Below are 21793 nucleotides of genomic sequence, written 5' to 3'. Positions count from 1 at the left end.
ATCTTATTTGTGGTTACCAGAGGTGAGGGAGGTGGGGGTATTGGATGAAGGTATAAACTTCCAGTTATAAGATAAATAAGTACTAGGGATGTAACGCACAACATGATAGATTAACACTGCTGTATGTTATATATGAAAGTTTTTAAGAGCATAAATCATGAGTTCTCATCACAAGAAAAAATTTTATTTTAATTTCTCTAATTTTGTACCTATATGAGACAACGGATGTTCACTAAACTTTTTGTGATGATCACTTCATGATACACATAAGTCATTATGCTGTATATCTTAAACTTACACAGTGCTACATGTCAATTATATTGCAACAAAACTGTAATTTTAAAAAATTGCTGGGGATACATCAGTGAACAGGACAGACAAGGTCCCTAATCTCATGGATTTTATATTCTAGGGGTAGAGTGACAAATGAACAGCCTCCAAAATGCACAGGATGTATGGGGAACAATTAGCTCGGCTGGAGACAGTTTGAGTTGGCACTGTGGAAGATCAGGAGATGTGGATGCAGAAGTAAGGCTACTTGGTGAAGATCTTCAGCTCGGTTAAAGGGCAATGGGAGCCCCTTAGAGGTTCCGTTTCTTTGTTCCGGGGTTAGGGAGCGAGGAAAGTGATTATTGCTTTTTTCAATATTTGAGGAACCTGAGGCTTAGGAAGACAATGTCACCTGCCCAAGGCCACACAAGTGCAAGATCAGGCAGGCATGTCTGCCAAGGTCCGAGTCCGAAGCCCATGCCGCCTTCGGCTCTTTTCCTGTAGTGCAGAGGAGGAACGGCGCGGTGTCCCTGGGTGCCAGGACAGATGGGCACCTTCGGGAGGACCGGCCCCGGCCGGCTGGCAGCACGGCAGCCTCACCAGCGCGGACAGCTGGCTTGAGGCGGTGGCAGCTCCTCGCTGCCCGTCGGTTCCCCCCGCCAGCCAGTGGTTCGCTCCGAACACCCCTCCCCGTGCGGCGGGTGCTGCGGCCCGCCCCGCTTCCGGTTGTTGCCGGGCCCTATTTCCGGTGTCCGCCTGCCCTCCGCTCCGCCGCCTCCGCCACCACCGAAGCCGCTGCGGCCGCGATGCTGTCCCGGTCCCGCTTCGTGTCCCGGGCGTTCAGCCGCTCGCTCTCCGCCTTCCAGAAGGTATGGTACGGCCGGGCCGGGGCCCCGGCGGGTGAGAAACTCGCCGGCAGGCGGACGGGCGGCTTGGGGACAGGGGCGTGGTGCCCCGGCCAGGCCGGGGATCAAGGGCACCGGGACTCGGAGGCCGCGGTCTGGGCGGCCCAGAGCCGCTGTCGCTCTCGGGGCCGTCTTGCGGAGCCCAGCGGCCCATCGCCTTCCCGAGACAGCCGGCGCCCGGTCCCCTGCTGGACCCCACCCTCCGCGCCGGCGGAGGAGCCGCCTTAGAGCCGCGCCCGCCCCCGCATGAGACTCAGAGTTCGGGAGGAGGCGCCGCGGAAGCCCCGACGGGATCCGGGGGCCCGTTTCCTCTCTGTTAAAGTCTGTAGATATCAATCTGGTTGGGAAGTTGAGATAGTTTGGCAGGCCCCGTGTGCTGACGGACTGAGAGCCCGCCCAGGCTGTTGCCTTTACCTTTTGGAGTCATGAGAGTCGCCTGTCACCGGCACCTGGGCAGCTTTGAGTCTGTGCTTGAAAGAGAAAGCTGTTTCTTCTCTCCTTTCGTTTTGGGTGACGTCGATAATGTCTTTTTTCTCAACAGGGGAACTGCCCTCTAGGGAGACGTTCCCTGCCTGGTAAGTTCTGCCCTTGCCGTCACCTAAAATGCTCTCCTCCTGGGCAGAGCAGTATGCGAGGAAATCGGGGTGTCTGTGTTTCTCCACATCGTGTTCAGATAGATAGGAGTGAAACAGGTGCTGTTTAATAACAGCTATCATTTATTCATTTGGCACATAGCTACACAGTATCCGCTGAGTGTCAGGCACCATGCTGGGCCCTCACAAGGGATACAGCAGTGACGGGTTCTCGCCCTCCTGGAGCTTACAGTATGGTGGGAAAGACAAAATGTGAATTGCTAAACAAGTGAACTATCATGAATCTTGGTTAAATGCTGAGAAGGAAACATACGAAGCTGGACAGTAAAGCTGTGACCCAGAGGATGTGACAGGCCAGCCGGATGAAGAGCAGGAGAAAGAAAGGGAATAGCATGTATAAAGTCCCTGAGGAAGGAAGAGCTTGGCAGTATTTTGGAACTGGAAAAAGGGTGATTTGCCCAGAGCATTTTAGTTGAGGGAGAGAGTGGCATGAGATAGAAGATGGCATAGAGACTAGCGAGAATTTAGGTTTTATCTCAATTTTTTATATGCGTGGCATAAGTATTTGTTGAATGAGTTGATCTTATTGTGGGCATTCTGGTGCCAGGCATTGTTCTGAGTGCTTTCTGTGCATTTTTTCAGTTAATCATCAAGAAACAGTAAAAGAAGTGTTTTCTCTATTTTACAAATGTGTAACTCAAGACTATGAGAGGTTAAGTGCCTTGACCAAGGTCACTCAGCCAACTATTGGTCAAGCCATGTCTGCCTACTCCTCAGCCCGAACTCCTAACCCACCATGTTATCATTTACTCATATAATCAACAGATTATTGAATTCTTACTACATGCCAGGCAGTGTGCTACGTGACAGGGATAGAGGTGGTCTCTACCCTCCAGGATCTTAGGGGCTACCTGGAGAGAAAACAAATATATATTTATGCATACCTAAGGACATAATTATATTGTGATTACTATAAAGGAGAAGTGGAGTGTAATGAGAGGATGGGATGATGTAGCCAGGCTTGGGAGGGTGGAGAGTGTGGTGGCAACGTCAGTAAAGGCTTCCCCAAAGAAGTGACATTTAAGCCAAGTCTTGAAGAATACACAGGAGTTGGCCAGGAGAACGATATTCTAAACAAAGGGGATTGCTTGTGCAAAGGTTTTCAGGCAGGAAGATATTTGACCGGTCATAGAAATGGAAAGGAAGCCTGTCTGGGAGGGCTGGACAGGAATTTGGAAAGTTTTTGGACTTTATCCTAAGAGTCATGAGATCATAGGCACCTAGCACAGTGTTCGCTCATAGTGGACTCTCAGTAATAAACTTTTTTTTTTTTTTAAATAGCTACTTTATTTATTTATTTTTGGCTGTGTTGGGTCTTCGGTTCGTGCGAGGGCTTTCTCTAGTTGCGGCAAGCGGGGGCCACTCTTCATTGCGGTGCGCGGGCCTTTCACTATCGCGGCCCCTCCAGTTGCGGGGCACAGGCTCCAGACGCACAGGCTCAGTAGTTGTGGCTCACGGGCCCAGCTGCTCCGTGGCATGTAGGATCTTCCCAGACCAGGGCTCGAACCCGTGTCCCCTGCAATGGCAGGCAGATTCTCAACCACTGCGCCACCAGGGAAGCGGAAGCCCAGTAATAAACTTTTTAACTTGGAATTTTGAAAATGTCAGTAAACATTTTCTCCATTTTATAGATTGGCAGGACACTGGCAAGAGCCTTGTACTTGGGGTTTGCGTTGTGGTTCAGGGCTTCTCCTTGGGCTAGTCACTTAACCTCCAGAAGCCCTGCTTATATATGAAACGGGAGGAATGGCAGATGGTCGTTCCACTTCAGGGAGTTGTGAGACACAAAAATCAAAATGAGGTCATTATGTGAAAGCTTTTTATAAACTCTTAAACGCTGTACAAACGAAACTTGCTTTAGGATGAACTCTAAATTGGAGTTAGGGTTCCAAAAATCAGTAAGGGCTGCTGACCATTCTAGCTCAAATACATGCTGTGTTTGGGATTTGTACTGCAACGTCACTGGTTACTGGATATAGAGGTGACTTAACTTGCCTCTGAAACCCTGGGGGTGTTTGTAAGGAGGTGGGCACAAGAGAGAATTGTCTCCCATTTGGTGTTTACCGTGCCTGTGGTTCAGAAAGAGTTGTTAATAGATCTGAAAAAATAAGACACATGAAAGAATATAATCAGGCGAAGCAGATATAGTCATTAGTTGTCAGTTGAGGAAGTGCAGTTATCTGTGATAAGGACAATTGGTGGGGCAGAAAGGAGCTCCCACCTTGTTGAGTATGACCAGAGTGGAAGATCTCAGGAAGAGTGTAGGAAGACAGTAAACTGAAAGGAGGGACAATGATTTGCTCGGTCCTAGAGCAAGCTGGAGACCTTAGGCCTGAAGTAGCCTAGTCTTTGCTACTGGGGTTCAAGCAACAAGACTTCCTTCTCAGTGCATTTTAAGTAACCAGGGAAACAAACTCAGATCACACAGTCCCACTGCTTCTCTGATTAGGCTATATGTAGTCACAGGATAAGCCATCATGTGTCTTTTTCAAGCTTCAGTTGTATTTGAAGTCTTGGGGAGTAGAGCGTTTTATTATGAAAACATAAAGGGATAATGAAAGTTTATGAGTTTTAAGATAAATAAGATTATAGAATTCTCCCCTTTCTTCCTCAAAGCCATTCCCACCCGAAGTCCCACATACCTGTTGATCCCTGCCATTACTATTGCTATGGTGGAAAAGTTTAAGAAGCAGGACTCTGTGTGATAAAGATTATGTTGTTGCCTGCTGTTGATCCTGTTCTAGCTCAGAGTTAGGGGGTGAACAGACTTCTTTTCCATTCCCAGCAGGTATCCTGTATAAGATAAAGAGTTGTTGGTTAAGAGTTGTTTTGTTTCTTGCAGGGATCTCCTTATGTCAGGGACCAGGTTACCCTGACAGCAGGAAGATTGTGTAAGTATCACTGGGGAGCACAGATATGTGGACATGGGGTATTTAATACACCAGCTGAACCATCTGCTTTCTTCACTGTCTTTCAAGCCTAGTAATCAAGCTGGTTACGTTGAGTCCCTCTACCTAACCTTGATGTTAATTTATGACATGTGCTTGAGCTTCAGCCCCATGTTAAGTGCTGGACCAGGAGTGTGTCTGTCCTGAGGTGTTTAGATTATAATGAAAGTGAAGCTGGAATCCTCTTTTTATGGGAATAGATATAGAAAGGTGCTCCTAAATATTCTGGTTGGATACAAGTGAAGCTGAAGGACTGGAGGCTACATTTATTGTGGAGATTAAGAGCATCCTTTTGGTTGCATAGTTACTCATTTTAGAAACAGTAAAAGCAAAAGACTAGTCAGTTGAGTCATGGGACTTTGACTAGTTCAGAGGGAATGCTATTATTGCATAATGCAAAGTTTGGAGAAAGGCCACCCATGTGTGTTTCAGATTAACTTCTGCTTATGAATGTTGCTTAATGCTACTTTGCATTCCAAGTATTTTCAGGGTGGTGGTAAGAGGATGCTCTTTAGTTACTTGTTGAGCAGCTGTCAAGCTATTTTCTCTACAGGTAGGATCTTCAAAATGAAGGGTGAGCAGATTGGCTCCTTCTTCACTGTGCATTACAAGCATAATCCCATTGTAAATGTTCTTTTTGCTGTTTCTAAGTATTCTACTGTTAACATCTAATACGTTTGTAGTTTAAAAGTTATTTAGGGAGATTCAAAATGTGTTACTCATCTGCAGTTTAAATGAAAAGTGGAGCAGCCACAAATCCTATGCAATAAATACAATAAATAACTATTCAAAAGTAAATTATTTTAAAATACCCTAAACTTTGAGGGATAAGGATCACATGTTAGGGTATTAATCTAATAACTGTTTTTGTGTTGTATATTGTCTTTTTTCTTGAATAAGGTACCCATTTTACTTAAAAATCTTTTATTGAAAAACTATTTTTGGCTTTATGTTTTTGTTTTTTGTTTTTTTTTTTTTTAATTTTTTATTTATTATTTATTTATTATTTTTATTTTTGGCTGTGTTGGGTCTTCGTTTCTGTGCGAGGGCTTTCTCCAGTTGCGGCGAGTGGGGGCCACTCTTCATCGCGGTGCGCGGGCCTCTCACTATCGCGGCCTCTCTTGTTGCGGAGCAGAGGCTCCAGATGCTCAGGCTCAGCAGTTGTGGCTCATGGGCCCGGTTGCTCCGCGGCATGTGGGATCCTCCCAGACCAGGGCTCGAACCCGTGTCCCCTGCATTGGCAGGCAGATTCCCAACCACTGTGCCACCAGGGAAGCCCTGGCTTTATGTTTTTATTTAATAGCTTATACATTTACATGGTTCAGAAGTAAAAAGAGTGTCCATGAGAAGATTTGTTCCTGTTCTCTGGTGCCACCAAGTTTCTCTTCCCAGAGACAGCCAGTGCTCCAGGTTCTCGGGTGTCCTCAAAGAGCAGTCTCTGCATTTGTACATTACCTGTTAGTTCTTGCCTACAAACATGTACCTATACATGGTTGTAAACTTGGTGCAGAACACTTTGTGTTCTGTATTTTTTTAATAACATAAATTTTCCCCTTGATTTTACATAGACCTTATAATTATTTTGAAATTATAAAAATAAAAATATCAAAAGGCAACTTAAATCTTTTCTATTATAAAGATGCTTATGGTAGAATATTCAAACAGTCCTGAAGTGTAGAAAGTGAAAGTCCCCATCAGTCCAAATCACTCTTCCAAAATGTGTGTGTATGTAACAGATAACCATAGATACCATATATATCTACGTTTCCCACTCTCCAGTGATAACCACTATTAATGGTTTTGTGCATACAAGGTAATATCATTCTCCAGTTTACATTATTTAAAGTCAGTGTCATATCAAAGAATACCTTGCTCTTTTGAAGTTCCTCTTGAATGAGTCCAGAATGGACTGATGTGCTGCCTCCTGGCAAGAGAACAGATTAGGAGATACTATATGAGTTTTTTGATGTTTTGTTTGTTTGTTTTGCATATAACACCTTGTTTTACTTGTTAACTGTCTCATCTTGCTGTCCTATATAAATCTATAATCATGTGGACAGAAATTCTGTTGTATGTGGCACAGTGGCATGTACCCTGAGGGCACACAATTTATCTTACTTGCATTTAGTTAAGAAAAAATGTCATCAGGAAGCTGAGTCCTTTTGGTGGGTATGCAAAGGGCCAGGATGCTATCTTTTTCTTCAAAGACCCAAACATAGGTCTGTTCTGGGAGAGCTGGCATTTCACTGCAGCACATTTCACTCACCCAAGGGACTCGCTGTTTAAGGCACCCAAGTCATCCAGGCTTTGCTCTAGACCTGCTGAGTCAGAATCTCTGGGAATGGGGCCTAGACATGTATGCTTTGAAAAAGTTTCCCCAGGTAACACTGATGGGCACTCCTAGTCAAGAATCACTGATTTAAAGGGAAGGTGAAAGAATCTAAAAAAAGTGGATATATGTATATGTGTAACTGATTCACTTTGCTGACAGCAGAAACTAACACAACATTGTAAATCAACTATACTCCAATAAAAATTTAAAAAATGAAAATAAAAAAGGGAAGGTGATCCGTGGTGCCTTATCTAGACTAAAATGTGAGTGAATCACCTGTTAAAGGAGTTTACTTTTATGTTTGTTTTGTAGCATTAACAGCAATAGTGACTTCAGTGTTCGCTTTTTCAGAACTACAGCTGTGTGCAGTAAGTACCTTCAGCTCCCTACCTTATTGGGAATAGAGTTTTAATGGGAAGAACAACAATTGACTGAATTTAATTAAATAAAAAAATTAAAAAGGAGAAATGTGGACTACGTGATTTTTTTTCCCCCCTCTTTTCCTAGAGGATGATGTGATTACAGTCAAAACCCCAGCATTTGCAGAATCTGTCACAGAAGGGGATGTCAGGTGGGAGAAAGGTAAGATTTAGTGCCTTCTCACTTCTTAAGTTTAAATACTTTTGAAAAGTCCCCTTTATCCCCGCGATAATCAGTGGAACCTATGGCTCCACCCTTTTCTTTACATGCAGTGTACTTTCCCCTGGCTTTAGGAAAGGGGTCTTGTAACACACCTGCCAATGGGGATTTTGTGGCTACTGGAGGGTTCCCCACCCCCACACCCTAAGAGGTAGCCTTTGACTATCTTTTCAGCTGTTGGAGACACAGTTGCAGAAGATGAAGTGGTTTGTGAGATTGAAACTGACAAGGTAGGCTTGTCCTATTAGTGCCAACTTTTCATGGTCTCCCCTTGGTTTCTTAACCTAATGAAAGGAACAGGGACTTAACTGTTGGTTACAGATAATTTTTAACTGCCTCAGTTGTAAAATTGTTGGAATAGCTCATTTAAAAAGAAAACATTACAAGTTTAATTTTAGATTGTTCTAGGTGTATGCACTATGTACTTTAATAGCTTTAGTTTTATAGCTTGTGTGTGTGTGTGCGTGAGCTGTTTCCAGTTGTTTTTATGTATCACTTGGAAACACATTAACTGAATCTTGCTTTAGTGTTCTGAGAAAGGACAGAAAGGGTGAATCTTCACAGTAACATTGATTACTCTTACTCTGAAAGTGTGGCCTTGGTGTTTCTATATACAGGGTCTTGTGTATCTGTGTTGCAACTCTTGTGACTCATTTGAGATTCTATACAATTAATTTTCTAATGCTGAGTAAAAATTTGGACTCTTTCTCCATCTGTCTTCTTTTCAAGACGTCTGTGCAGGTTCCATCACCAGCAAATGGCATGATTGAAGCTCTTTTGGTACCTGATGGGGGAAAAGTAGAAGGAGGCACTCCTCTTTTCACACTCAGGAAAACTGGCGGTAAAGAAGTTCTCCTGGTTGTCAAGGTCTCCAGTGTTCCCCCTTGGAACTGGGGCTGAGCATAATATACTAATTCCTTGATACCTCAAAGACCATTTGGCATTCCCTCTGCCCTTTATGAGGCAGTAAGAGGGGAGCTATTTACATTGTGAACTTTAAATGTCAAGTTTTAGAAGAAAAGGGTATTAAAAAAATAAAGCTCATAATACTCTGTTCTTTATTGTGCTGGACCTTTTTCTTAAATAGGAATGAAGAAGATTCTAAAGACAGTGATTTCCCCCCACCCCAGCCCTGGCGTCAGAGTCACATGGGGGCTTTAAAAATAATACAAATGCCTAGATTCTGAGTCCCAGGGATTCTGATATATTAAATCTGGGGTTTTCAGATCCTGGTTATCTTATCATAGTTTTCATTGTTGTTGTTGTTTTTAACGCTCTCCAAGTGATTCTGATACACAGCCAGGGCTGGGAGCCACTCTTCTAAAATGAGAAGTAGTATTTCATCCTGTCTATTATAGAGAATTTGGTGTAGTTTTTTCACATCTGTTCTCTCATAACATTTTTTAGGGAGGGTTAGATTTCTCTTGGGAAGAAATGAGAAATAAGGAAATGAATTCATACCTGATCTTACAGTCAGTATTAGAGATTAGAAAAGAACTTTCTGATTCTTAATTAAATGCTGTAACTACTAAAGTATTTTTTTCATTGTTAAGATAGTTAAGCAGAAAGATGGTAGATTGCATCGTTATGATTGATCAGGGCAAGACCAGAAGCCCAGAATGGAAAGAACATACAGTAGAAGGCTAGGGGATAAGATTGATTCTTCTAGTTGGAGAATTTCATCTTCTGATCATTCCTTAAGAGAATGTTCTTCTAATTTAAATATAAACCCAGATGTGATGTCCAAATTGGTAAAATCAAAAATATTTAAAGTGAATTTATATTGCTTGACCACCTCATTAGTTTATAAGAGTTATCCTAGATAAAATGCTTTGAAGTCTTAAGTCTAAATGTGCCCTTGATTATTTAAACTTTTAATTTTTAATAGTTAAGAGTATTCTCCCACATGTGATGTTAAAATAGAAGAGGAGACGATCAGTATTACCATAACTGAAAGGTGTTGCTCTTATGTGTGTATTTTAACATCTTTAATTACCTGGGTTTCTTTTGCTTTGAAGTTTACATTACCATGGACTTTAGTAGGTGCTTTGAAAGTACTGGCTGAATTTGATGATCAGTAGATATTTGTGAAATCAGGAAGGCAGCTGAATTAAGTCAGTTATCTAATGTAGGACATCTAGGAGCCCTGGAGAATAGAAGCATAGTGCCTTAAATCATTCTGTGTATCTCAAAGCCTTACATGTATAGCACATACTCAGGAAGCATTTGTTAATTGATTGGAGATAGAGCTTTTGCTGCTAAATTCTACTTAGTATCTGCAATTTGGTTGCTTTCCATTCCAGATAGTGCCAATGGCATCTATTTTTCTTGTTTTCCAGCTGCTCCTGCTAAGGCCAAGCCAGCCGAAGCTCCTGCTGCCGCAGCCCCAAAAGCAGAACCTGCAGCATCGGCAGTTCCTCCTCCCCCTGCAGCATCTATACCCACTCAGATGCCACCAGTGCCCTCGCCCTCACAACCTCTCACTAGCAAACCAGGTAAGCCTCTGGCTCCCATGTGTGTTTATGTGGGAGAACAACATCTCATCTTATGTCATGTTCCCTCACAGTCTAAGACTAATTATGGCTCTGAACAGGCTCCATTGGCTGCTTTGTAGAAAGAATTCTAGACTTTGTATCAGAAGACCTGATACAAAGGGTTTGCATCTCAGCTTTATAGCTGAGTGTATAGCTCTGTGACTTTAGGCTAGTTATTTAACTTCTCTGAGCAGATTGTTTGTTCGTGAAGTAGGAATGATACTAATACACCTCAGCATATCTTGAAGGTTAAGTGACAGTACAGTATGAAAACACTGGCATGTACTCAAGTAAATGTTTCTCATTTTCTGATGCAGTGTACCCTTTCTTCATTTTCAGTGTCTGCTGTAAAACCCACTGCTGCCCCGCCAGTAGCTGAGCCAGGAGCTGGCACAGGTCTGCGTTCAGAACATCGGGTAAGTCTCTGAGGACCACTTCCAAGAAAGAAGCTGAGGGGCAGTGCTGAGATTAATGGAGTGGGTATGCTCTGCCTACCTTTGAATGGCTGGCAGCTGATTCCCTTGGCCTTGACAAGGAAATTGAGTTTAGGGCGCGACTTGTTCAGTGACATGACTGTCAAATGACAGGACTAGAACCAGAGGTCTTCTGAACACTTGTCCATTGGTTTTTCCCACTGTGTTATGCTACCAGCGAAATGCTGTGGGTGAGTAAGATATACGCAGGGGGTGGTAGCCTAGTGACGCATCCCCTCCCTCCCACGATAACACCTACTTCAGAGAGGTGGTTTAGTGAGCTCTATTCCTATACTTCGGGATACTTAGCTGAGGGCTACCCAGTGGCAGTCAGGAGCAGACATAAAACCTCAAGGAAGTATGGTCAAGAGAGTGGGTTCCTCTGCCTGAGAATACCTCCTAAAAATACTATAGCCTCAGAAGTTTGTTGCTTCTGAGTTGCCATTCCACAAGTAGCTATTCTCATGCAAGTCTTTATTACCAGAAATTTCCCTTTCTGCAGTGACTCTTGGGCTGGCTAGCCCTACCCCACACTCTTCCATAAATTGGTTTTGATTTTTAAATCAAACCATATCCTAGGCCTCTATTCTTTTTTTTTTTTTTTAAACATCTTTATTGGAGTATAACTGCTTTACAATGTTGTGTTAGTTTCTGCTGTATAACAAAGTGAATCAGCTATACATATACGTATATCCCCATATCCCCTCCCTCTTGCGTCTCCCTCCCACCCTCATCCCACCCCTCTAGGTGGTCACAAAGCACCGAGCTGATCTCCCTGTGCTATGCGGCTGCTTCCCACTAGCTATCTGTTTTACATTTGGTAGTGTATATATGTCCATGCCACTCTCTCACTTCTTCTCAGCTTACCCTTCCCCCTCCTCGTGTCCTCAAGTCCATTCTCTACATCTGCGTCTTTACTCCTGTCCTGCCCCTAGGGTCATCAGAACCATTTATTTTTAGATTCCATATATATGTGTTAGCATACGGTATTTGTTTTTCTCTTTCTGACTTCACTCTGTACGACAGACTCTAGGTCCATCCACCTCACTACAAATAACTCAATTTCATTTCTTTTTATGGCTGAGTAATATTCCATTGTATATATGTGCCACATCTTCTTTATCCATTCATCTGTCGGTGGACACTCAGGTTGCTTCCATGTCCTGGCTATTGTAAATAGTGCTGCAGTGAACATGTGGTACATGACTCTTTTTGAATTATGGTTTTCTCAGGGTATATGCCCAGTATTGAGATTGCTGGGTCATATCATAGTTCTATTGTTAGTTTTTTAAGGAACTTCCATACTGTTCTCCATAGTGGTTGTATCAATTTACATTCCCACCAACAGTGCAAGAGGGTTCCCTTTTCTCCACACCCTCTCCAGCATTTATTGTTTGTAGATTTTTTGATGATGGCCATTCTGACTAGTGTGAGGTGATACCTCATTGTAGTTTTGATTTGCATTTCTCTAATGATTAGTGATGTTGAGCATCTTTTCATGTGTTTGTTGTAGGCCTCTATTCTTGGTCAAACTTCAGGCACATCTGAGTGGGTAGTTTGTATCCGTGTTTCCTTGTTCTTGCTCAGAGGAGCAAGGCCACCACAGGAAAGAGGAAGCCTGGATCTCTCCCTGTATTTAGATACTACAGTGTGTCTTTATCCACTCCTAGCAAGCCCAGTGCTCCCTCAGACTAAGTGCGAAGGGTTAAGTCCAGAGAGACCAGGTGGTCAATGCTTGTCCCACTTTCCCTTTCAGGAGAAAATGAATAGGATGCGGCAGCGCATCGCCCAGCGTCTGAAGGAGGCTCAGAATACCTGCGCAATGCTTACCACTTTCAATGAGATTGACATGAGGTGAGCGCTCTAGTCCTCTTCCTCCCTGTGCCCATTTTCTTGGAGAACACTTGAACTTGCCCAAGTCCCAACCTAGTGCTGATTCCAAAACTAACTTAACAGGAAAGAAGTACTTCTTTGCAGTGCTTGTTGACTTATACATAGTGACCCACTGATTTCACTCTCTAATCGACTTTCCTAATACTGTGCCTGCCTCCTCTGTGACCTAAAAAACTTAGCCTTTTACTTTTATACCTGAATCTTGTGATTTCTGATAAACGAGGCTGGTAATAGTCTTAAACTCTAATGACTACTGTCGAGCTGACAAGTAAGAGATGGGGCATCCAGGCTGACAAGGCTCCCCTAGGGATACAGAATCACTTGACAGCATGCCCAGAGTCAGGCACCATGCCCTGCTTCCTTCTCACTGTGACTGCTCCTTATGTATGTTCCTAAGCGACTCAGAATTGAGTGGGTGGAAAGGCATGGGCTTTTCGTATCTTTCACCTTTCCCAGCTTTGATAATGAAATGGGAAGTAAGTTGTGCTTTTAAAGAAATACCTCAGAATTAACCAAAGGGGCTAATTCAGTATACCCATTTCAGTAGTGAGCTAATCGTTGACTCACTTATCTTCTTCAAGACTTTGATGTTTATAGGTGTCAGGACTGTAGGGAAGAGAATGTAGTTAAAGTCAGCAAACAGTTTTTGAGTGCTTACTGTGCACAAGATATTACACTATGTTTGAGGGGGATGCAAAGATGAGTGAAAAAGAGCCCTTACCCTCATAGATCTACCGTCTTGCTTGGATAAATAGGAAGTAAAATCTCTAGTATCAGTATCAGGAGGATACAAAACGTATGAAGTGGAGAAGAGGATGAGATCATTTGTTTTTGAGGTGGCAGGGTGGAGGTAGGGATCAGGAAAGGCTTCCTGGAGGAAAGAGATTTTTAATAGACCTTAAAGAACGACTAGCATTTTGACATAGTGGAGGAAGGTCATTCCAGAAGATGTTAACAATATGGACCTGGCACAGACAGGAAAGTACATGGCACATTTGAGAAACAATCGCTGTGAGAAATATGTGTAGGAAAGAATGGTAAAGAAAGTTGGATCCATACTTCAGATTGTTTTAAGTGCCAGGGTAAGAGTTCATAGTTAATACAGGAGGTAAAATCATCAAGTCTTCAGGTCATCTCTTTGTTTTTTATTGTTGTCCGAAGTGTTTAGTCTGTGAATCTACGTTTCGTTAAGGAAATTGGTCTCCTTTGGAAGGGGTCTGAGAAGTGTAGAGAGGGGAGTGTGCTGTGGCACTCACAGAGTAGGGCCCTGTGGCCCATTTCACTAGACGTCATACATTCTATTGTGAAGCTTCCCAAAAGACTGGATGTCATTCAAGCCAAAGATTTCTCTCCTCTCCATAGGATGTAGGGAAGGACCTTGACTAATGAATCACAAGGGCTGCAGCTTATGTTTCAGTGCATTAGGGCCAAATTGTACACAAATCGAATTGGGCTTTGAAATTCTACCCAATTCCTTAAGACACAACATGTAAATATTTGTGGCCTTGAAAGATGCAGTTGACCCAACAGCTTTGATTGAAGGTAAGTACAATAGCTGGATCTCCTTTCAGCAGCTAATCGAAGTGTCACTTAATGATGGCCTGGGGTCTTACTGCAGTCAGTAATCTGGTTTAGATTGAGTGCCCTTTGGGTCTTGGCGCTGATCAGCTAACCCATAAGGGGCCTTTCTGAGACCTTCTCCTCTCCCCTGTTGTCCCAGCCTCTGCCTACAAGGGCAGAGCTCTGAAATAGAAACTACTTAATGACCAGACAATAGCATTTGGGCAGTTTTGAGAGCAGAGATATTTATCACTTCTCTTTCCGTCTTCTGCAGCTCTTGTGTCTTGGGAACCAGTAATGTCTTTAGGGTGGTAATCCTAGCACTAAATGAGGTTAGACTCAGGAAAACAAACATTTTAAAACCAATCAGTCCCCCTAGGAAAACTTCCCTTTTAAAAAACAAAAGGTCTAAAGGGGGGAGTTAAAGTTATATCATCTTATCTTTCGTGCTAATGTCAAATTAGGCCATTATAGAGAGAAAGGGAGAACTGAGCATTTGGGCCTAAGATAAAGTTAAATTCGATTTCCATCACGGAACTGTATTTGCATAAATACAGAGGTTTCTGCAGCAAAATGATGGGAAAGCCATTTCCCACTAACTCTGTTGCACATGTGTTGTATGTATGTGAAAAACCAGCCCTGAAGGAACAAAGACTGGTCACCTTGCAAAGGCTTCTCAGGGGCCTTGCTGCTTGTACTTTAAAAAGCTTAGGTCCGCACATGGTCACTTTTCTAAATACCGGGGAAACCACGTCCATCAAACTAATCTTAAGAGCAGGAATTGTGTCTTTATTATCTTTATATCTTGGTGCCCTGCATTGACCCCCACGTGTGGTGGGTGTTAGTACCTGTTTGAAGGAACAAGTGGATGGAACTGCTAACTCTGGGGAGGTGAATGAATCTACTGACTTTCTCATGAGCCTAGAACAACACTGGATTATACCCGTCCACAGATAGTCATGACTGCTGTTGCGCACATGAAGCCCATGCACCTGTGGGGCTTTGGGGGTTTTTTTTGTCTTCAGTAGTTAGGAGACAGGAGGAATGTCACAAGGAAGTCATAATCAGGTTTGGTGGTATTTTGAAAATAAATCAAACAGAGATAAAAAGAATGGTGCTTATTTTGCGGACTTTGTTTATGCTTAAAAAAAAACTTTTTTCGGGGTAGATGGCTCATGATTTTAGTGTAGCTGGAAGTCACTTTCTTGTCCAGGGTGAGGGTGTTGGTGTGCTGTACGAGCTCTCGTTCATATTGTCTGTAACTGAAATCTTTGACTTCTGGAACATGAAGGAGCCCTGTAAAGGGCTCAATCTACCTTAAAGACGGATTGGATCCGATTCCTTTGGGTCCAGGTTTTGTAAAGGAATAAAGTTATTGTGTTGACCTCTAGTGGACTATTTCAAAACTTGAACTTAGGTAGATGGTCCACAGTAAGGGAAAAAAGCTTACCCAACTGTGTACACGGAGTTAGAAACCAGTATGAAAGTCAGAATTGAGGCTTCTTTTGTGGTCAGTTTGTTTTGTAATGTGTTTTTGCAGTAACATCCAGGAGATGAGGGCTCGGCACAAAGATGCTTTTCTGAAGAAACATAACCTCAAACTAGGCTTCATGTCGGCATTCGTGAAGGCCTCAGCCTTTGCCTTGCAGGAGCAGCCTGTTGTAAATGCAGGTGAGTTTGTGGTGGCTGGAATCACAGAGGTCCTGGGAGGTGTGCATGTAAACACAGACCTGCTCCCACACACAGACACAAAGACGGCGGTCGACAGACTAAGGCTTCTTATTTCATACGTGTGAAAAATTGAGTACCTTCCCTGGGGATTTCTTGACTCACCTTCCCAAATGGGCATCATGATTACTTCCTCCACACTAGCTGGACAGAACAGGTTCTCTTCACAGTGCATAGCTTGGCAGCTGCTGTGGCAACAGGCAGTTCTGAGCCAGCCCAGCAATCCAGGCTTCGCATGTCAGTGTGGAGACTTGTGTTCTGGCTGATGCCCACCCTCCCACAAGCCCTGTTATCTTGGGACCTGACTCTTACACCTGGCATAGCTCCAGGGTGACCTTTGATTTCTGGTCAGTGGACCTCATTGGGAGGCCTTGGGCTTGGCCCCTCTTTCCTGGACTTGGTGCCCATTTTCCTTACTTTTTGCTCACCTACGTCATTGGAATGTTGACCTAACAAGCAGTTCTCTTTCTCATTGAGACAATTCTCTGTTCCCTGGAAGATTAGAGAGGACAGTGGCACTTCTGCAACCCTCAGCAGTGCAAGGTCCCTAAAGATCTAGAAATAGAAGTCCTAGTCCCTTCCGCCAAGTGGTGTGCCCTAAGGTAGGTGGAAGGGCTTTGTTTCACCCCAATGTGTATCTCTTTATTTCTTCCGTTCTTCTTATGCTTCCTGATGACTCTCTCCATCTCTTCTGCCTACACATACATGTAGGCATTTCTCAGAGTTCCCCTGACCTCTTTCTCACTTTACATGCTTTTCCGGGGTGTCTTATCTGTAATACAATGCAGACTTTCTATGGAAAAGATTCCCAAGCCTGTATTTTCTCATGAGCACCAGACCTAAATTGTTAGCTGCTGGTTTGCTCTCTCAGGCTAGCATATTGAAGCCAGACCACCCTGCTTCCTACCGAGTCTTCTAGAAAGAGGCTTGCCTCCTTGTTGAGAGTGGGCAGCAGAACGGGCAGCATCCCCATCCCCCCACTTCCACTTCCTTTACTAATTTGCCCTTTTGGGGAGCACTTTTTAAACCTGCCGTTAGCTAAGGGAGGGCTGGAGTAGAGCTGGCTAACAAGAACTTTGGCACATACTTATCCTGTGTTAGCCTGTGTATTGAGCCCTCTGAGGGCTGCCAAGGAAACGAATGCTCCTGTGCTCATGCTTAGGGCACTTGGGAGAAGTTACAGTTGGCTGGCATGGGAGTAAGAGGAGTGTCAGCTGCCACTTGTAATGCGGTAGTTTTTGTGCTAGTTGGTCAGCCCACACTGTACCAAGCACCGTGGATTTTTCCTCTGTTAATGCAAATTTTTCCTCACTAGCCTAGGCCTGGGGAGTTGTATGTAATGTGTGTTTTCTCTCTCATAGTGATTGACGATACAACCAAAGAGGTGGTGTATAGGGATTATATTGACATCAGCGTTGCAGTGGCCACGCCTCGGGTATGTTGGGGCAAGAAGTGGAGCTCTGATCTTTGACTCTCTCCTTACCTGTGTGAAGAAGCAGACCCCTGGGAGAGATCTTTCCTGTAATTCTGTCTTTTTAGAAGGGAGTTACTAGAAGAGTAACCTGTTTTTGACCATACCACGTTCTTCTATCTCTGGCAAGCCTAAATATTTTAGACTCTGTTAATCACGTTGAGTAACTAAGATATTCTACGGGAGGGGAGACCATAGGCTTGAATCAAGAGAGTTATAGCTATAAAGGGTGCTATTAATTTGCAACTGAAAAGAACTTCTCACTCTCATCAGGGTCTGGTGGTTCCCGTCATCAGGAATGTGGAAACTATGAATTATGCTGATATTGAGCGAACCATCGGTGAACTGGGAGAGAAGGTAAAATAGAAAGGATAGCGTGAGCTGCTGGGCAGGTCAGGGAAGAGAGCCTGGGGAAGGCTGGGCCAGTGAGCGGTGCTCAGGGAGCTGGAGCCTCACTTTGTTCTGAAAGGAGTGCGTGGCCCCTGCGAATGGCAGTCACAAGCGAGAGCTGAAGTACAGCTACCTGGTGGAGCTTATCCTGCTCTTATGACTGAAGAGCTCATCAGATGAAACCTGCTCGGAAAAGAAAAGATTCTGAAGTCCTTTCCCCTGGTGGAGCATTAGTCATAGGCATCTCAGCTGAATGCTTTCGTGTTAAAGCTAGACCTTGGATCGTTGATCTCAGATATGGGCCTTCTGGACTTCCTTTAGGTGAAGAAAGCTGGGTTGACCTTACTTTTCAATTATAAAATCTGTTTTTAGGCCCGGAAGAATGAACTTGCCATTGAAGATATGGATGGTGGTACTTTCACCATCAGCAACGGAGGCGTTTTTGGCTCGCTCCTTGGAACGCCCATCATCAACCCCCCTCAGTCTGCCATCCTGGGCATGCATGCCATCTTTGATAGGCCAGTGGTCGTGGGAGGCAAGGTAGGAACCATCACCATTAATGTCCTAGCAGCTAGGCGATAAGGAGAGGGAAGTCTATCTAACTAGATGCTCATTATAAAGGATTTGCTATAATTTCAGGCATAAGTTGCATCTCCTAGTTTCTAATTACTAGCTGAGGCACTGGTTCTTAAATTGTGTGTGGAGTAGCAGCACCTGGGAACTTGTTGGAAATGCAAATTCTTGGACCCCTTCCGAGACCTAGTGAAGCAGAAAGTACAGATGATTCTGATGCACGTTAAAGTTTGAGAACCTTTGAGCTGAGAAAGCTTGCTCCTTCATCTGGGACTAGTCAACAGGCTTCATTCTCTAGGTGCTGTAGAGAGTGTGGTGGGGATACAGTTGAAGACATGGTCCTTGCTCCTGGGGAACAGAGGACAGCAGGGCAGAGCCATCTACAAGCTGCCGAGTTGTAATGATGAGGCTTAGAGGTTTTCTGGGAGTTCACGGAATGAGGGCAAAGGGTCTTGAGCTGGCCCTGAAAGATATGTTGGTAGGAAAATGTTTTCTGGGACTCCTGTGTTTAGAACCTTTTTGGGTCACTAACTCCTTTTTCAATCTAAAAATCATAGATCTTCCCTGAAAATGCTCATACACCCAACTTTGCATAGAGTTTCAGAGAATTTGTGGACCCCAGGTTAAAAAAAAATTTTTTTTGTTATTATAACCCCAAAGAAGAAACTGCAGGCAGCCAGAACTGAAGAGGAACTTCCCTGTAGACAGCAGACAAGTGAGAGGGCAGAGCATGGTGTTTTGTTTTGTTTTGTTTTTTTAAAGGCAGTTGTAAGGAGACTCCTATTTTCTTGGGTTAAGCTTTGTTTTTGAGTGTGGGAGCTTTGCACTCAGGGCAGGGCTTGGTCTTTGAATATACTGTAAGTATCCAGAAGCAACAAAGCAAAGTAGGAAAGGCTCTGCAACTGGGAACTTAACTATGGGCTGTGCTTTGTCATCTCCCCTTTCATCTGGGCTGTCTCTGCCCCGCTGCAGACAAACCTGTCGACCTCTCTTTGTAGGTGGAGGTGCGGCCCATGATGTACGTGGCCCTGACGTATGATCACCGGCTGATCGATGGCAGAGAGGCCGTGACTTTCCTCCGCAAAATCAAGGCAGCGGTAGAGGATCCCAGAGTCCTCCTATTGGACCTGTAGGAGGAAGCCATGCGCCCTCCACATCAACCATGCAGGAACTGAAAACCAGTCTTCTCCCTGTCCCCTCACGGGCCCCAGCTTAGCCTGGTGACAGACAGGCATATGCTGTTGTTCTCAAGCAAGGAAACCAGGGCACTATGTAACCAGCAGTCACAGGTCTCTTCTTGGTGTTCCTGCCAGGCTCTCTCCCTCTCTGCACCGTTCTCTTACACTCGAATATCTGATTTCCTTAGGCTTGAGGGAGAGAGAGCCTTAATGGATGCTCATTAATATTCCTGCATTTCTCCATTAGCCCCCCGCAGAGATGATTTTACTTCTCCCCCATCCAGTATACCATAGGGAAACTGCCGGGGACCGTGTGATTAAGTTTCTGTCTCTTGAAAGTCTGTTCTCCAGAGACGCCTAGGAGGGTGCTGTGCCTCCCAAGCTCGGAGCAGCCTCTGTCCTGGCTGTGCACGTCCGTACTCAGTTCCACCCGTGTGGAGGTATTGACCACAGGCCAGGAGGAGCTGCTTTGCTTCTTAAATGGCGTCTTCATTCTCAGCTGTCACTGACTTCAAGCTGCCTCTTCTACCTCTTCCAGGAAGCACAGGCTGGGGGATCTGGAGGGGCAGGGGATGGGTAGGCAGTGTTGAGGGGGGAGGACAGATTCTGAGGTCAGAGGTTATAAATGAGACTGGAGCAGAGCCCAGGCCTGCCCTCACACTCTCCGTCATAGCTTTGTACCAGGAAGACCCATTTTGGCACAAGCACTCCCAGCTGTGGTCGTGCCGACCTTTCCAGACCACTGGGACCATTCTACCACATTATTCTCATCTAGAGCGGATTCTAGCACATCTTGGCAGTGAGACACAGCGTGTCACAACCAAGGGCTGGATGGCGCCTGGTAGAGATTGGAGTGAAGGAGGCATCCTGTGGACTGGCTCACATTGTCTTGAGCTTTTAAATTCCATTGGTTTAAGCCTGTGGGCTGAAGAGGCAGTTCTGTTCCTTCCTGTATCATGGCCCTTAGGGAGCAGAGAGCCTTAGCTCTTCCTCCACAGAACACAGGTCTGGGAGAGGACGGATTGTGGTGGAAACCAGCCCAAGATGCTAGTACACAGTGGGGAAATGGCCGATGTCACCTTTGAGGTACTGCCTTGGGTCTGGGCACAATCATTGGAATTCTTCGGAGCATGGTTAAATGCACACGTCTTGTCATGAAAGCTACTGGGCTTCATCGCTTCGTATCCAACTGCATCCAGGCCTGAGGCTGCTGACACTTGACACTTGACACAGGGAGCTGTTTATTTAGTGCAGGGTGCCCATTTGTATTTTGAGCGAAGAAGCAAGGCCTGGGGGTTGGGGGAGGGGGAGGGGGTGGGAGCCAGTACTGAGTGCCTGCAGCATCTCCTACGTCTTCACTATTCAGAACTTGTAACTAAAATATTTAAAGAAACTGATTTTAACTGCAAATTAAAGGGCAAATGTTCGCAAACAGGGTTCCTGCTTCTGTGCTTCTTTTGGTTACTGAGGTTGTACAAGTCTCCAGCACTGTAACTGTCATAGCACTGAAAGCCACGTGACGTCCCTGCCATCCAGAAAAGTGCCCTGGCTTCCTTCCTCGAGCCTGGTGAGCCTGGCAAGCCACACTGTTGAAGAGAAACTGGTTCTCACCTGCGTGAAGCCCCTTCAAACACCAACAGACATTTACATTTTGGAGGCGCCTTGCATTATTTCTGGGATGGATGGAGTGGTGGAGCAACATGGTTTCGCCTTTTGCACTTGATTGCCATGTGGGTAGCCAGATGCTCAAGGTTGATTTGAACAAATGAGGGTAGATCACCTCCTAGGAGCAAGTGGTCTGTGAGGGCGAGTGGACGGGGTTGAGAGCTAATCTGCGCTGACTACGTGTGATAGGCTTGATGGTGTCCAGGCTTGAACTCAGCCTGGCTTTTCCACACGCAGCCCCTGCCTGCTGATGTTGCTTGCGGTGATACCATCTTTATGTGAAGGTCTGTCACGGGAACAGAGTGGCTCCTAGAGGGTAGAACTAGAGCTAGTAGAAAAAACGGGGGTTCAGTGAAAGGAAGAATTTTAGGTCAGGTTTGGGGCATGGAGCTAGAAGCTTTAATTTCTTTAGTAAACCTACAAAGGAGGTATATTTAGCCCCATTTTTACCAAATGGAAATAGACTGTACGCCCCTTAAGTGCTGGGACCACAGTATTCTAAACTCAGGGCCTAGCAAAGTGCCAGAGGTGCAGTGTTCATTGCATGAGTGAGGCCCAGAAGTTCCAGAAGCAACTTGCAC

General features: G+C 44.7%; 1 protein-coding gene across 2 annotated transcripts; it reads left to right on the top strand.

The window, feature by feature from the left end:
• The first annotated feature begins 703 nt into the window (after positions 1–703).
• DLST (dihydrolipoamide S-succinyltransferase) lies at positions 704–20983 on the top strand. Of its 2 annotated transcripts, XM_082383927.1 has the most exons (15): positions 990–1139; positions 1717–1750; positions 4671–4719; positions 7421–7476; positions 7616–7690; positions 7922–7977; positions 8477–8588; positions 10087–10242; positions 10621–10697; positions 12511–12608; positions 15748–15878; positions 17297–17370; positions 17680–17763; positions 18169–18336; positions 19368–20983. In XM_082383927.1, exons 1-15 carry the CDS (start codon positions 1077–1079, stop codon positions 19500–19502), a joined length of 1368 nt encoding a protein of 455 aa, XP_082240053.1. In that variant the 5' UTR covers positions 990–1076; the 3' UTR covers positions 19503–20983. The 2 variants fall into 2 exon arrangements, with proteins under 2 accessions (XP_082240052.1, XP_082240053.1); XM_082383926.1 differs by lacking the exon at positions 4671–4719 and having other exon boundaries at positions 704–1139.
• The last annotated feature ends 810 nt before the right edge of the window (positions 20984–21793 follow it).

Source organism: Balaenoptera borealis (assembly GCF_965194805.1).
Source record: "Balaenoptera borealis genome assembly, chromosome: 3".
NCBI lineage: Eukaryota > Metazoa > Chordata > Mammalia > Artiodactyla > Balaenopteridae > Balaenoptera > Balaenoptera borealis.
The sequence above is the reverse complement of the archived record's forward strand: the minus strand, read 5'-3'. Positions and strand labels throughout refer to the sequence as shown.